Here is a 13,916-nt window from a genome sequence, read left to right as displayed (position 1 = left end):
CCCCTTGGCCCTGGATGGCCCAGCTTTGTGCTCACTGTGGCTGGGGCTTCTGGGCCCAAAGCCAGTACTTGGCTCTGTCCAGAAATGGCAACAGACAGGACACTGGCATTAGGCCGTGCTCCAGGGCAGAAGCCACTCAGGATGATTCTGCCTGTGTGGGCCTGAGTCTTTCACTCCATTAGAACAATAATACCCACTACATCGACCACAATGAGAGCCAACAGTTATTGCCTAGTATGTGCCAGGCACTGTTGCAAGCTCATACCTGTATTAACTTACTCATTCCTGTGAAACCCTCTGATGTAGGTGCTATAATTAGCCTCATTTTATAGGTAAAGAAAATAAGGCTCAGAGAGGTTAAGCAACGTCCCCAAGATCACACAGCTGGTCAAAGCTGGAGCTGGGATTGGAAGTTAGACAATCTGGCATCAGAGAAACCTCTACGTTGCCCACCCTACACCAAATGTATCTTCCCCTTTGGGATGCCGTTATCCTCCAGCCTGATCAGGAGATGGGTCCAAAGTCCTGGGGCCGCATGTGGCTTTGGATGCTGGCCATCACCACATGTCATTACTCAAGGACCCACAAGGTAGCACATACACTGTGAAGAACCCTGGGGACAAGGGAAGCAGAGCCCAAAATCACCCACGAGTCCTCCAGGCTGAAAGCCCTTCCCTTCACCGCGCTCAGGGTGAACACCTGTCAGTGAGGTGACCGCCAGTCAGAGGATGGGTGAGGACTGGTCTCCACTGTGAGGACAAGAAGTGGACCACTTTGTCCCCATCATCCAGTTAGCAGGTTGCAGAGTCCGGGTCAAACAACAGCCTTTGCATTATTAGCCTCTCACCCACTGTTTTATTTTTCAAAATTTATTTTTTAATTTTCTTTCTTTTTTTTTTTTTTTTTTGGTCTCTTTAAGGCCGCACCTGCAGCATAAGGAGGTTCCCAGGCTAGGGGTCGAATTGGAGCTGCAGCTGCCAGCCTACACCACAGCCACAGCAACGTGGGATCCGAGCCGCATCTGTGACCTACACCATAGCTCACAGCAATGCTGGATCCTTAATCCACTGAACAAGGCCAGGGCTCAAACCTGCATCCTCGTAGATGCTAGTCAGATTCGTTTCCACTGTGCCACAATGGGAGCTCCTCTCACCCAATGTTTTAACATGGAAGCAGAGGTCCAGCTGTGGTGCAGTGGATTAAGAATTCAAATGCTGTGGCTCAGGTACAGGTTCGATCCCTGGCCCAGCACAGTGGGTTAAAGGATCCAGCATTGCCACAGCTACAGTGTAGGTCGAAGCTGAGGTTCGGATTCAAACCCTGGCCCAGGAACTTTCCTAGCCCATCAGTATGGGAAAAAAAAAAAAAAAAAAGAAAAAGAAAAAAGAAAAAGAAAAAAAAGGAGCAATTATTCAGGCTGCAAGCATTGATTGCGTACTGGGGCCTGGTGACACACGAGTGTGTAAGGCAGGCTCCGTGCCCCCTGGGAGCTGCCGGGTCCATAAAGAACAGGGTGTATGAATAAACAAACATGACCTGATGGCATGTGTGCTGTGAGTACGCAAAGGAAGGTATGACTAGCCCCGAGGTGGAGCGGGGGCGGCATCAGAGGATTCATGGAGGAAGTGACTTCTGGGCTGGGTCTCAAAGGATGGGGCAGTTTGCCAGGCAGAGCCGTGGGGACAGGGTGTTGCAGGCAAAGGAACAGGCTGCTCCGAGGCACCGAAGCATTACCAGTGTGAGCAGGGTGTGAGCTGGACGGGGCCTGGAGCCGAGTCAGAACTCGGAACTCGGCCTGGTGAGCAGCCTGATGGGGCCTGGGAGTTTGAACGTTATCCTGGAGGCAGTGGGGAGATGCGGAAGGCTTGGAAGCAGGAAAGGAATAAGTTCTGTCTCTAGAAGAAAAACATTTCACTCTCAGGAGGATGAATTAGAAGGAGGTGAACTGGGGGAAGCTGATGGGGCAGCCCTGGTGAGAAACAGAGAGGGTTTGGAGGAAAGTAAAAACTGAGAAGTGGGGAGCTCCCTGGTGCCTCAACGGGTTAAGGACTTGGCATCGTCACTGCTGCGGCTCTGGTTCCATCCTTGGCCTGGGAACGTCCGCATGCCACAGGCGTGACAGAAAGAAAAATAGGAGAGAGAAAAGGAAGAAGCAGAATCAGTAGGACCCAGTGATGGGTAGAGGGTTGGGCAAAGGATTCTGGGGGCCCAGAGGGGATGTGGGTGCCACCAATGTGCTTGGCTTGGAGCAGAAAGAGCACATTTGAGAGACGAGGGAAGCAGTTCATCTGGTGTTAGAAACGTCAGGTTACCAATGGCAGAAATGCGTTCAGGCAGGTGGCAATACGGGTGGCACTGTCACCCAGGAGAAAACAGGAGCCGGGAACAGAAATCCCCGCGTCGTGGGTGTGCAGATGGGAGACACAGTGGCTAGTAGCTGAGACAGGAGAGAGTGGCAAGAGGGCATCAGGATGGAAAAGCCGCTCACTGGCAACTTGGGAATAACAATTTCAGTGAAATAAACTAAAGCTTTCTCCCTCTCTCTCTTTTTATTTTTAGGCTGTGCCGGCAGTATGTAGAAGTTCCTGGGCCAGGGACTGAACTCACAACACAGCAGTAGCCAGAGCCACACCAGTGACAATGCTGGATCCTTAACCCACTGTACCACCAGGGAACTCCTAATTTTTTTTTCCTTTTTAGGGCCATACCTGCGGCATATGGAGGTTCCCAGGCTAGGGGTCAAATCAGAGCTGCAGCTGCTGGCCTCCACTGCAGCCACAGCAAGGCAGGATCTGAGCCATATCTGCAACCTACACCTCAGCTCACTACATGCTTGATCCTTAACCCACTGGCCGAGGCCAGGGATTCAACCCGCATCCTCATGGATACCAGTTGGGTTCTTAACCCACTGTACCACCAGGGAATTCCCCAAAGCCCTTCTTTATCTTTCTCCTTGTAGCACCTCTCATGACCTGATGTTATGTTATAGTTGCTGACTTGGGGGTTGACTCTCTCCTGTGCCACAGTGTCCGGGACCTGGCAGGTTTCTGCAGGTCGATATTCTCAGCTTTTAAGACAGTGCCTCCTTTCTAGATGGAGCTCAATAAATGTGCTGAAGGAAGGATAGAAAGAAGGGAGGGAAGGAGGAAGAGAGGGAGGGAAGGAGGGAGGAAGGGAGCCAGATTCCAAGGGGCTAAAGCACTAAGAAGTCAAGAAATGGAGCCAGACTTTTCCTTCCAGTCCGGCAATCCAAGAAGGAAGAAATATTCTCAAGGCTCTGGGGTCTCTTCCCACAGAGAAAACACCAGGCCCAGCTGAGCTTCACTGGTGAATTCTGCCAAACACTTAAGGAAGAATAATAACAACTTTCTATATAACTCTTCCAGAAAATCCAGGAGAAGGGATTAGATCCCAACTCATCCCATGAGGCTGGCGTTACCCTGATCCCCAAACCAGGCAAGATATTCTGAGACAGGAAAAATGCAGGCCAGTCTTTCTCATGTTCACATGTTCAAAAGGTACTAACAAAAGCTCCGCAGATGCAATCCTAGCAAGACATGGAATTTATTTTCCCACGCACTGAGCCTGGCTGCCCTTGTGATTTTTTCTTTTTTTTCTTTCTTTCTTTTTTTTCTTTTTCTTTTTTTGCCGTACCCACAGCATGCAGAAAGTCTCAGACCAGGGCTCAAACCTGTGCCACAGCTGTGATAATGCCCCCCCCCCCTGCACCCCCTGGGAACTCACTCTGCCTTGTGATTTCATTTATCAATAGAAGGCAGCAAAAGTGCCGCTGTGCCAATGCTGAGCCCAGGCCGCAGGAGGCCTGTCTGCTCAGCTACCACGTGGATGCGCCCAGCCTGGCCTGCTGGACAGTACATGAGATTACACGGAACAGAGATGGGCTTTTCTAGCAAAGGCCACTGGAAACCAGCCAGCCCCCAGGTGGCTGCAGACACGTGAGAGAGCCCAGCTGAGCCCAGCCCCTACCGCCCACCTGCAGAATCAGGAACTAAATAAATTTTTTCTCTCTTAAGCCATCACAGCCTCAGAGACGTTGCAGGCTCAGTTCTAGACCAGCGCAATAAAGCAAATATCGCGATAAGGGGAGTCATGGGAATGTCTGCTTTCCCACTGCCTATAAACTTACATTTACACTACACCACAGTCTATTAAGGGTGCAAAAGCATTACGTCTAAAAAAAAGTACATACCTTCATTTTAAAACACATTATAATAGACATTGCTAACCATCATCTGAACCTTTAGCAAGTCACAGTAGTAAAATCAAAGATCACAGATCATGTAACGAATACAATAATGAAAAATTTAAAACATTGCAAGAATTACCAAAATGTGACACAGATACAAAGTGAGCAAACGCTGTTGGGAAAAAAAAAAAATGGCAACAGGAGTTCCCATCGTGGCGCAGCAGAAACGAATCCGACTAGGAACCATGGAGTTGCGGGTTCGATCCCTGGCCTCACTCAGTGGGTTAAGGATCTGGCATTGCCATGAACTACAGTGTAGGTCGAAGACAAGGCTCGGATCAGAGCTGGTGTTGCTGTGGCTGTGGTGTAGGCTGGCAGCTGTAGCTCTGATTAGACCCCTAGCCTGGAAACCCCCACATGCCGTGAGTGTGGCCCTAAAAAGACAAACACACACACCAAAAAAATGGTGACAACAGAGTTACCCAATGCAGGGCTGCCACAAACCCTCAATGTGTAAAAAGCACAATATTTGCAAAGCACAATCAAGCAAAATGCAAGGAAACGAGATATGCCTGTGCATTTGGGGATAGTTTGTTACACAGCAAGAGCTGATTGATACAGAGGAAACACTGCATTGTTAGATTCAGGGTTCCTCAAAGACAGAAACCAAGTCTTACTCATCCCCAGTGCCTGAGGTCACTCAGCAAACATTTGTTGAGTGTTTGCTAGTTTCCACAGCTTCGGCAGAAGAGTTAATAACTGCCACTCTGCCAATGACTGCTTTCTGACCCCGTCAATTAAAGAGCTCCATGCTGGCTGCTGTCATCCAAGGAGCTCCCTGTAATTAAGCCACTCGGCAAACCCACACCCCAGCCTGGAAAGGGCCAGTCCCTGCAGGCACACATGTCAGTGTGGGGCCGGGGTGGATTGGGATTAGCTGGCTGGGGTGAGGCAGGTGTCAGACTTAGGGTGCTCGTCATCTTCACAGCCGGCAGCGTAGGAATGTTCCTGCCTGCACAGAGCGCCGTGTGTTGTAACGCCCAGGAGATCAGGGCCAGTCGCTTTCACAGTCTTTTCCTCTTTCCTAAACTGTCATTTCTGTGGGTGAACTTTGCCAGCAAGTCAGGCGCTGGGAATCACTGCCTGCAACTCAGCCAGACCCAAGGAGCACCAGGACCAGGAAGCCAGGCTGCCACCTCCATGAAGTTAACGCACCAAGGGGCCAGAGGGGAGAGGATGAGTGGGAAGTGATGTGTGCAAAATATCGAAGAGCAGAGACAGCCAGACTGGACCATCGTCTGGCAGCCTAACGATGCAGGACCTCAGTTTCCTTATCTTAAATGGGGGTGATGATGGTCTGCCTACTTCCCAGGACCGCAGGGACATAACAGAGTGAAGGTGCTTAGAATGGCATCTAGTACAAAACAGGTGCTGTGTACATGCACCAGTCACAGTCAGCATTATGGTCAAGGAGTTTTGGGACCGCCACGCCCAGCCCGCATCCCCACAAGCCAGCATCCCGCCCTCATTGTGAGAGTCACCAAATGGAAATAAACCTCCCAGCTGTCTCTAGCAGGGAAGATGTACAAACAGACAACAGGCATCTTGGGCATGTGGACAACGAGGGCATATTTCAGGCACTGTCCTCACTGAGCTCACACCTCTATTTCCCCAAATCACTCATTTCTGCACCACCTGCGAATCTCACGTGTATCCATGTATTGCCCATATTACTAGGAGCCTATTCACTTTTCAAAACTTACATCTTTATAAAAGGAAACCTACATGGAAGCAACCTAAACGTCCATGGATAGATGAATGGATAAAGAAGATGTGGTGTATACATATACAATGGAATACTACTCAGCCATAAAAAAGAATGAAATCATGCCATGTGCAGCAACATGGATGGACCTAGAGATTTTCATACTAAGTGAAATAAGTCAGACAAAGACACATATCATATGATATCACTTATCTGAGGAATCTAAAAAAAAAAAAGATACAAATGAACTTATGTACAAAACAGAAATAGACCCATAGACAAAGAAAGCAAACTTATGGTTACCAAAGGGGAAAGGAGGGGAAGAGAGATAATTGAGGAGTTTGGATTAATAGATACATATCACTGTATATGAAACAGAGAGCCAACCAGGACCTACTGTATAGAACTGGGAGCTATAGCCAACATTTTATAATAACCTATAAGGGAAAAGATTCTAAAAAAGAATATATATATTTTTTGTGATACAAGAACATACACACACACATATATATATGAATCACTGTGCTGTTCATCTAAAGCTAACACAACATTGTAAATCAATTATACTTCAATTTTAAATAAATAAAAATAAGAGGAAATCTGGTATCACAAATGAAATGGAAAGCAAGCCATAAATAGAGAGTGATGGGAAGAAAGACATATAATGAAAAAAAGAACAAGTATTCTTTTCCAACTAGAACTGCTGCTGCTGAAGGCTCTGCGCCCCAGGCCAGTCTGCCCTTTGTTGAAGCAGAACGTCAGGTGTATTTGGGGAGTTTTATTAAAGATACCTTAGCACAAACTTGAGATTTTCTCCTTGGAGGGTTGGAAGGGAATTAAAAAGGGAATGATTTAAAAAAGCTCCCATCTTACTCAGTGCTGTGTGTCTGGTCCATCTAAAGCATCTGTGATCATTAATTTTCTGTGTCAGTCTGGCTGGGCCAGAGTTTCTGTGACAGTGTCTTTGGAGGAGATTCACACTTTTTTTGGGGGGGGGCACTCCCCTGGCAGTTCCCAGGCCAGGGAGCAAACCTGAACCACAGCAGTGACAATGCTGAATCCTTGACTGCTAGGCCACCAGGGAACTCTGAGATTAACATTTAAATCAATGAACTTTAGGAGTTCCTGTCCTGGCTCAGCAGAAATGAATCTGACTAGCATTCATGAGGACACAGGTTTGATCCCTGGTCTTGCTCAGTGGGTTAAGGATCCGGCATGGCTGTGAGCTGTGATGTAGGTTGAAGACACGGTTCGGAGCCCGTGTTGCTGTGGCTGTGGTGTAGGCTGGCAGCCACAGCTCCGATTCAACCCCTGGTCTGGGAACCTTCATATGCTGCAAGTGCTGCCCTAAAAAGACAAGAAAAAAAAAATTCAATGAGCTTTGAGTAAAGCAGACTGTCCTCCATAATGCAGGTGGGCTGCATCTGATCAGATGGAGGTCCAAAGAGAACAAAGCATTGACATCCCACCGAGCAGCCTTTGGATTTGAATTGCAACACCTACTCTTCCCTGGGTCCTCAGCGCGCCAGCCTAGCCTGCTGGCTTTGGACTCACTAGTCTTCCTAATTGCAGGAGCTAATTCCTTAAAACAAACCTCTCTCTCTCTATTATGTATATGAATATTATATAGAATATACATATACATATACAGAATATACATGAGCACACATACATATATATATATATATTATAACAATATGTTATATGCACACACACACAAACACACACAGACACATCCTATTGGTTTTGTTTCCTGGAGAACCCTAACACAGCATCTCTACTGGGGGGCACAGCCCATACAGACTCACTAATCTAAGAGCCGGCAGGTCATGCCCCTTAATTAGGGGTTTGGGGGCACCAACAGGAAGAGACACCTTCTATTAAATACCCAAGACCAAGCAGATGCTGAACCAGCTGGGGAGCCATCCCTGTGAACTTGTAATCACACTGTAACATTTCCCCACCACCAGGTCCCAGGGACTGTGAGGGTGCCCTGCTGGAAAGAAAGGCAGCCCCCCCAAACCTCTTGCCCTTCCAACTGGGGCATCTCTGATGACGCTGCATCTGCAGCTATGACACTGTCCGGCCATGGAATTGGGACACTGACCCCACACAATGAGAACTGCAGACTCATGGAGTCTCAGCTGAAAGGCGCTGTGTGATCCTGCAGAACCGCCCCTGCCCACAGCCTCTGCCTGGATTATTTTTATCGCAGCCAGTTTCCATCTGTACGGGGACCAGGATTGGAGACCTCACCACTTCCCAACACAGCACCTGCTTATTGGGCCCTAAACATTAGAAGAAGGTTCCCCAACTTCAGACACTGGCTGAGCACCTTCTCAAGTACCCCTGGGAGACTGTACTTATTTGTCTTTAAATAAACCCACTCTCTGACAAAGACATGTATTTCAAAAAGAAATCTTTTGGCTCCTGGGAGTTAAAAATCAGCAGGACCTACCGCAGAGATGGATGGTAAAAATTAATATCCCCCCAAAAAAGTTCACAAGTTCTAGTTCAATGCTGTTGTCCATCAAAGGGCTAAGGGCAGACCTGCTCTGTCTGGTTAAAGAAGAAAAAGTGGAGTCACAGAGGCATCTTCCCCTTGATGGAATCCGAAGAGCTGAAACACACTTTCTCGCTGAGGGATTTTATGTCATTTAATGTCATATCCAGCAGCACCTAAAAACCAGCCTTACAGAGGGCTCTGCCTTCCACAGATTCTGGTTCTCTCTGGGGGGTCCCTGGGTGCCCCTCATCCCTCCCCACCATCCTCCTGCCCACTCACCTGGGTCCAGCCTATTCCAGGACCAGGTCCCAGATGGGGCCTCGCTCAGATCCAGGAGACCTGGCCCCCAGCAACCTGCTCTAGACCTGTAAGAATTTCACCAGTGGAAGCTCCTTAGGAGCCAGAGTAGGACAGGACCAGGCACTCAATTAAAACCCGGGGAAGCAGAGAAACTGGAGCCCTCGGCCGCTGCTGCTGGGAACTACGATGGTGCAGCCACTTTGCGAAACAGTCTAGTTGTTCCTCAGATGATGACACATGGGCTGCAGGACCACAGTCACGCCACTCCTGGTAAATAATACCCAAGAGAAATGAAAACACATGTCCAGCAGAAACTTGGACACAAATGTCTGGAGCGGCATTATTCACAAGAGCCAAAGGGTGGAAACCACCCAAATATCCATCAGCTCAGGAGTAGATAAGCCAAATGGGTTACATCCACACAGCAGAGTATTATTAGGCCGTGAAAAGGAAGGAAGGCCTGACAAAGGCTATAACACGGATGAACCTTGAAGTCATGACGCAAGTTAGAAGAAACCAGACCCAAAAGATCACACAGGGTATGATTCGACTTATACGCAATTGCCAGAAGAGGCAAATCCATTAGAGACAGAGAGCAGATGTGTGGTTAACTGGCGCTCAGAGCGATGGGAAAATAGGAGGGCGACCTCTAAGGGGTTTGGAGGTTTCTTTCTGTGGGGATCCAATGTCCCCAGATTGACCATGGCAATGGTTACACATATACATGGATTATACTAAAATATAGTGAGGTGTACACTTTGAAAAATTCATCAAGAGAGAGATTTGAAAAATAAAACGGAGGAGCTCTGAGTTCACTGGGGGCTGGTATTTCAACACCTGCACCCCTGAGAGCCCTCTGCGGCCCCTGAGGTGGGAAGGAGGATAAGACCCACCAGTCAGGAGCCAGGGCCTTGAACTGGTTGGAGCGAGAAGTCCCGCCCTGCTTCTCCCCCCATGGGGCCCAGAGGTGACCATCCCACACGTGCAAGTGACCAGCTACCCCCAGGCCTGGGATGGAGCCAGTCCCTCTTTTTTGACCCTGAGAATTGGGGAGCATGTGACCCCATTTCCAAGCCATCTGCGGAGTTCCCATCGTGGCGCAGTGGTTAACAAATCCGACTAGGAACCATGAGGTTGCAGGTTCAGTCCCTGCCCTTGCTCAGTGGGTTAACGATCCGGCGTTGCTGTGAGCTGTGGTGTAGGTTGCAGACACAGCTCAGATCCTGCGTTGCTGTGGCTCTGGCGTAGGCTGGCGGCCACAGCTCTGATTAGACCCCTAGCCTGGGAACCTCCATATGCCGCAGGAGCGGCCCAAGAAATAGCAGAAAAAAAAAAAAAAAAAAAAAAAAGACCAAGCCATCTGCCCCAAGCATACAGTAGGCGTCTCACACAAGGACATGGGGACACGGACCACTCAGTCTTTTTTTTTTTTTTTTTGCTTTTTAGGGCCGCACCCACGGCATATGGAGGTTCTCTGGCTAGGGGTCGAATCAGAGCTACAGCTGCCGGTCACAGCCACAGCCACAGCCTCGCGAGTTCCAGGCCACGTCTGTGACCTACACCCCAGCTCGTGGCAACGTCGGATCCCCGACCCACTGAGAGAGGCTAGGGATCGAACCTGCATCCTCATGGATACGAGCTGCATCCGTTTCAGCTACAGCACAACAGGAACTCCGGACCACTCAGTCTTGACCCCACACAGCACCCAAACGAACTGCTGGATGAGTCAGTACCCCAAGCAGTGCTCTTCCTTCCCCCCATCGGACAAAGCTTGCTCCCTGCCCCCACCCTGGGCACCAGGATGTCGGCATGAACCATTCCCTGTCTGGAAAGTTCTTAGATCTGGGAGTGATGGGCTCCTTCCTTCAGCCTCAACTCCACAGTCCCCTCCTCAGAGAAGCCCTCCCAGAACATCCAATCTAAGTGACCATATTTTATCTTCTTGAAATCACTCAACGTCATCTGCTCTTTTCTTCTTCCGTTTTTTGTTTTTAGTTTTTACTTTTTAAAAATTTTGCCCGTTCCCACGGCATGAAGAAGTTCCAGGGCCAGGGTTGAACCTGCGCTACAGTAGCAACAACACTGGATTCTTAACCCCCTGAGCCACCAGGGAACTCTGCTCTTTTCTTCTTAATCTTTAGTCCCTTCTTTTCTTTCTGTCTCGTCCCTCTAGACTGGACTTATATCAGTATGGTCACGGCTCTATCTCCAGTGTGCCCACCAGGAAGGAGAGGAGGTGACGACTGCGAGTGTCCAGGGAGAGGGGCTCACAGGTGATGAAGGCCGAGCACCTTTCTCTCCTTGAGGATCTCAGAGGGGGAAGAGGGGTGCCCAGCTCTGAATCAGGAGCATGAATATTCTGAGGCTCATCATCCCCTGCCTGGAAAGGGCAGAAAACCTGGGGCGACAAGGGGGAGGGTTGGGGGGTGGATTTAGGCCAGGCCCCAGGACATCCCTGGGGCCACAAGCTCGAGAAATAGGGAGCATGACTTCCCAGGCATCTCCAGGCTTCTCGAAACTTCCAGGAGAAGGGAAAGCTGTGAGTCCTTAGCAGCAAATCCTCACCACAGAGGGGGGTGGGCATAGCACCCAGGAAAGGGGACCTGGTGGGGCAACAATGGTGTCAGCATCACCGCCAGTATCATTTCTGCCCTGGCTGTGTACCACCTGTGCTATTCATTACCCATAAGTGTCTCTAAAACACATCGGCGTGAGGCGATGAATGCTTAAATGCAGATTATATCATAAATGGAAAAGTAGTACCATATGCCAAGTGACTGACATTTTAGTAATACAGTTTTTTAAAAAAATATGAGCACATTACAGTTTGGAACCCTGCCTGTATGCTATAGAAATCATCTCCAAATGCCTGTGGGTGTGCACACCATGATCTGGGCCTGCCAATGATTAAGCCTCCTTCGGGCTCGGCCTAGAGGAATGTGACCTCGTGTCACTCTGACATAAAGGGGTGCTGACAGTGCCACTTGGGCCTGCTGCTGCTCCGGCCTGCCCGAATCAACTGCAGGAGAGGGGGAGGGAGCAGCCGCCTCAAGCCCCTCCCATTACCCTCCCGCCCCCACCCCTGCCGCCTTCAGCGGGCTCCTCCCCCAAGGCGCGGGGGGCGGGGCCTCCTTCTGCCACGCCTCCAGGCCGTGGCTAAGAGCGGGAAGCCGAGACTCCAGGGGGCCGCCCTCTCCCGTCTACCCACACAGCCCTTTATTGGTTGAGCACTTACTGCGCGCTTAACTCTGTGCTGAATGCAGGAGGGACCAGGGCAAGCTCAACAGATCCGGTCCCTGCACAGCAAAGACCATGAGAAGTAATGCAAGCAATTAACCACTTGGACCCAGGGTTCCTGTCTGAAGCTGTGTTCCCAGAACTCCCTTCTCTGTTCCACACACACCTGAAACACGGGAATCAAAGTGGTTTTGGCCAGGGGAGGGCTGGCTTTGAGTTCTGTTCTCTGCGACCAGGCTGTTAAGGGAAAAGGCCCCTCGTGCGGTGCTGGACCCTCAGAGCTGAAACAGCTGACTTTGGAGGAAGAACACGGGCGTCCAAGGCACTCACTGGCACTTCTGCAGCAAAGGAACTGTCTTGGCTCCAAGGGCTGGGTCAGTTTCAAGAGGATGCTCTGCCTGTTTTTAAAAAGAGGAATGTGGCGGGATACAGGGTCTATGAGGCCGCGAGACTTGGCTTCAAATCTTAATGCAAAACGGTTGACTCCATTTTTTCATCTGTAGGGCAGGGACAATGATATTCCTCACCCCATAGGGGTGTTGTTCATTTTAAATGAGAGAGAGGATGTAAAGCACGTGGCCCAAACGGCTTTGCACCCCAGCAGTGCTATTGCGAGAGCAGTGCTAAGTTCCTGCCTTTAATACTGGCAAAATCTAAGTCATCTCCTACTTTCAAACACCATCCTAAAAACACAGTTCCAGGCCCAGGTCTTTATGTGTCTCTCTGAATTCTCTTCGAAGCCCCAGACTCCCATTCCCAATGGTCTCCTAGACACCTTGCCAGGGATCTCATACCAGCCCTATTAATACACACACCCTAACTGCATGCACACTGCCCTCTCTCCAGACCACAACTTGTCTGTAAAAGGCACCCCCCCGGGGGGGGGGGGCATAAAGGGATGCTCCAAGGGGAATGTTCCCCGGGGGCTGGAGGGCACCTCCTGATCACATCCCTGCCCCTGGATGACTGCCCAGCCCCCACCTAATCTCTGCACCAAGCCCCCCATCTCCTAAAGCTCCCCACCCCCAAACCTGCAAGACTACCAGATTCAGAGACTATTTCACTAGTGTCGAACTTCAGGTACACACATACCCGGGAATATATTCTCTCAGTTACAAGCAAGGCTGGAGGCCCAGCTCGCATTCCCTCCTCTCCCCTCTCCCCACAAGCAGCTACATGGATCCAGTCTGAGTATCCTTCCAGACCTGTCCCTGCAAACACATCATACATAAGAGGCCATGGGAATATGGCTACTTTCCACATGCAGAAGCTCCTGGGCCCAGGATGGAACCCAAGCCACAGCTGGGACCCAAGCCACAGCAGTGACAATGCCAGATCCTTCACCTGCCAAGCCACCAGGGAACTCCACTTGCTCTTGTTTTCAAAAAAATTCAACAGTGTCTTACAGATCGTTCCATATTAGTGTACAGAGATGAACCTCAGGTTTCCTTTTCTCTGCAATGTAACTTTTTAAAAATTTTAATTGAAAATATAGTTGACATGTTAGGTTAATATGTTAGTTTCAGGGGCACTACACAGTGATTTGACACTTGTGCATGTCAGGAAATGACCACCATGGGTCTGGCAGGTCCTTATGTCCCACGGCTTATTTATTTAGTAACTGGAGGGCCGTACCTCTTAATCCCTTTCACTTATTTTGCCCCTCCCACCCCCTTGAACCTTGTTCTTTTTTGGTTTTTTTGTTTTGTTTTGTTTTTTGGTTTTTTTGGTTCTTTTGCCTTTTCTAGGGCCGCTTCCCACGGCATATGGAGGTTCCCAGGCTAGGGGTCCAATCGGAGCTGTAGCCGCCGGCCTATACCAGCGCCACAGCCACGCGGGATCTGAGCCGAGTCTACAACCTACACCACAGCTCACGGCAACGCCAGATCCTTAACCCACTG

General features: G+C 49.7%; 1 protein-coding gene across 6 annotated transcripts in view; it reads right to left on the bottom strand.

Moving 5' to 3' along the window:
- EMP2 (epithelial membrane protein 2) overlaps positions 1-13,916 on the bottom strand; it is a 42,862-nt gene that overhangs the window by 22,557 nt on the left and 6,389 nt on the right. For 3 of the 6 annotated variants that reach the window (XM_021086641.2, XM_085015786.1, XM_085015787.1), the window contains exon 2: positions 12,182-12,413. Coding sequence is in view for 1 of the 4 variants with exons in the window: in XM_085015785.1 (XP_084871911.1) it covers positions 12,021-12,074; positions 12,182-12,413 (286 nt within the window). In the remaining 3 variants the exon portion in view is untranslated. 6 annotated transcript variants of the gene reach the window in all.

This window comes from Sus scrofa, chromosome 3, assembly GCF_054392235.1.
Source record: "Sus scrofa isolate SSC_HxYL_T2T_F1_AM1 chromosome 3, Sscrofa_HxYL_maternal_Yorkshire_Landrace_v2.0, whole genome shotgun sequence".
NCBI classification, from domain to species: domain Eukaryota; kingdom Metazoa; phylum Chordata; class Mammalia; order Artiodactyla; family Suidae; genus Sus; species Sus scrofa.
The sequence above is the reverse complement of the archived record's forward strand: the minus strand, read 5'-3'. Positions and strand labels throughout refer to the sequence as shown.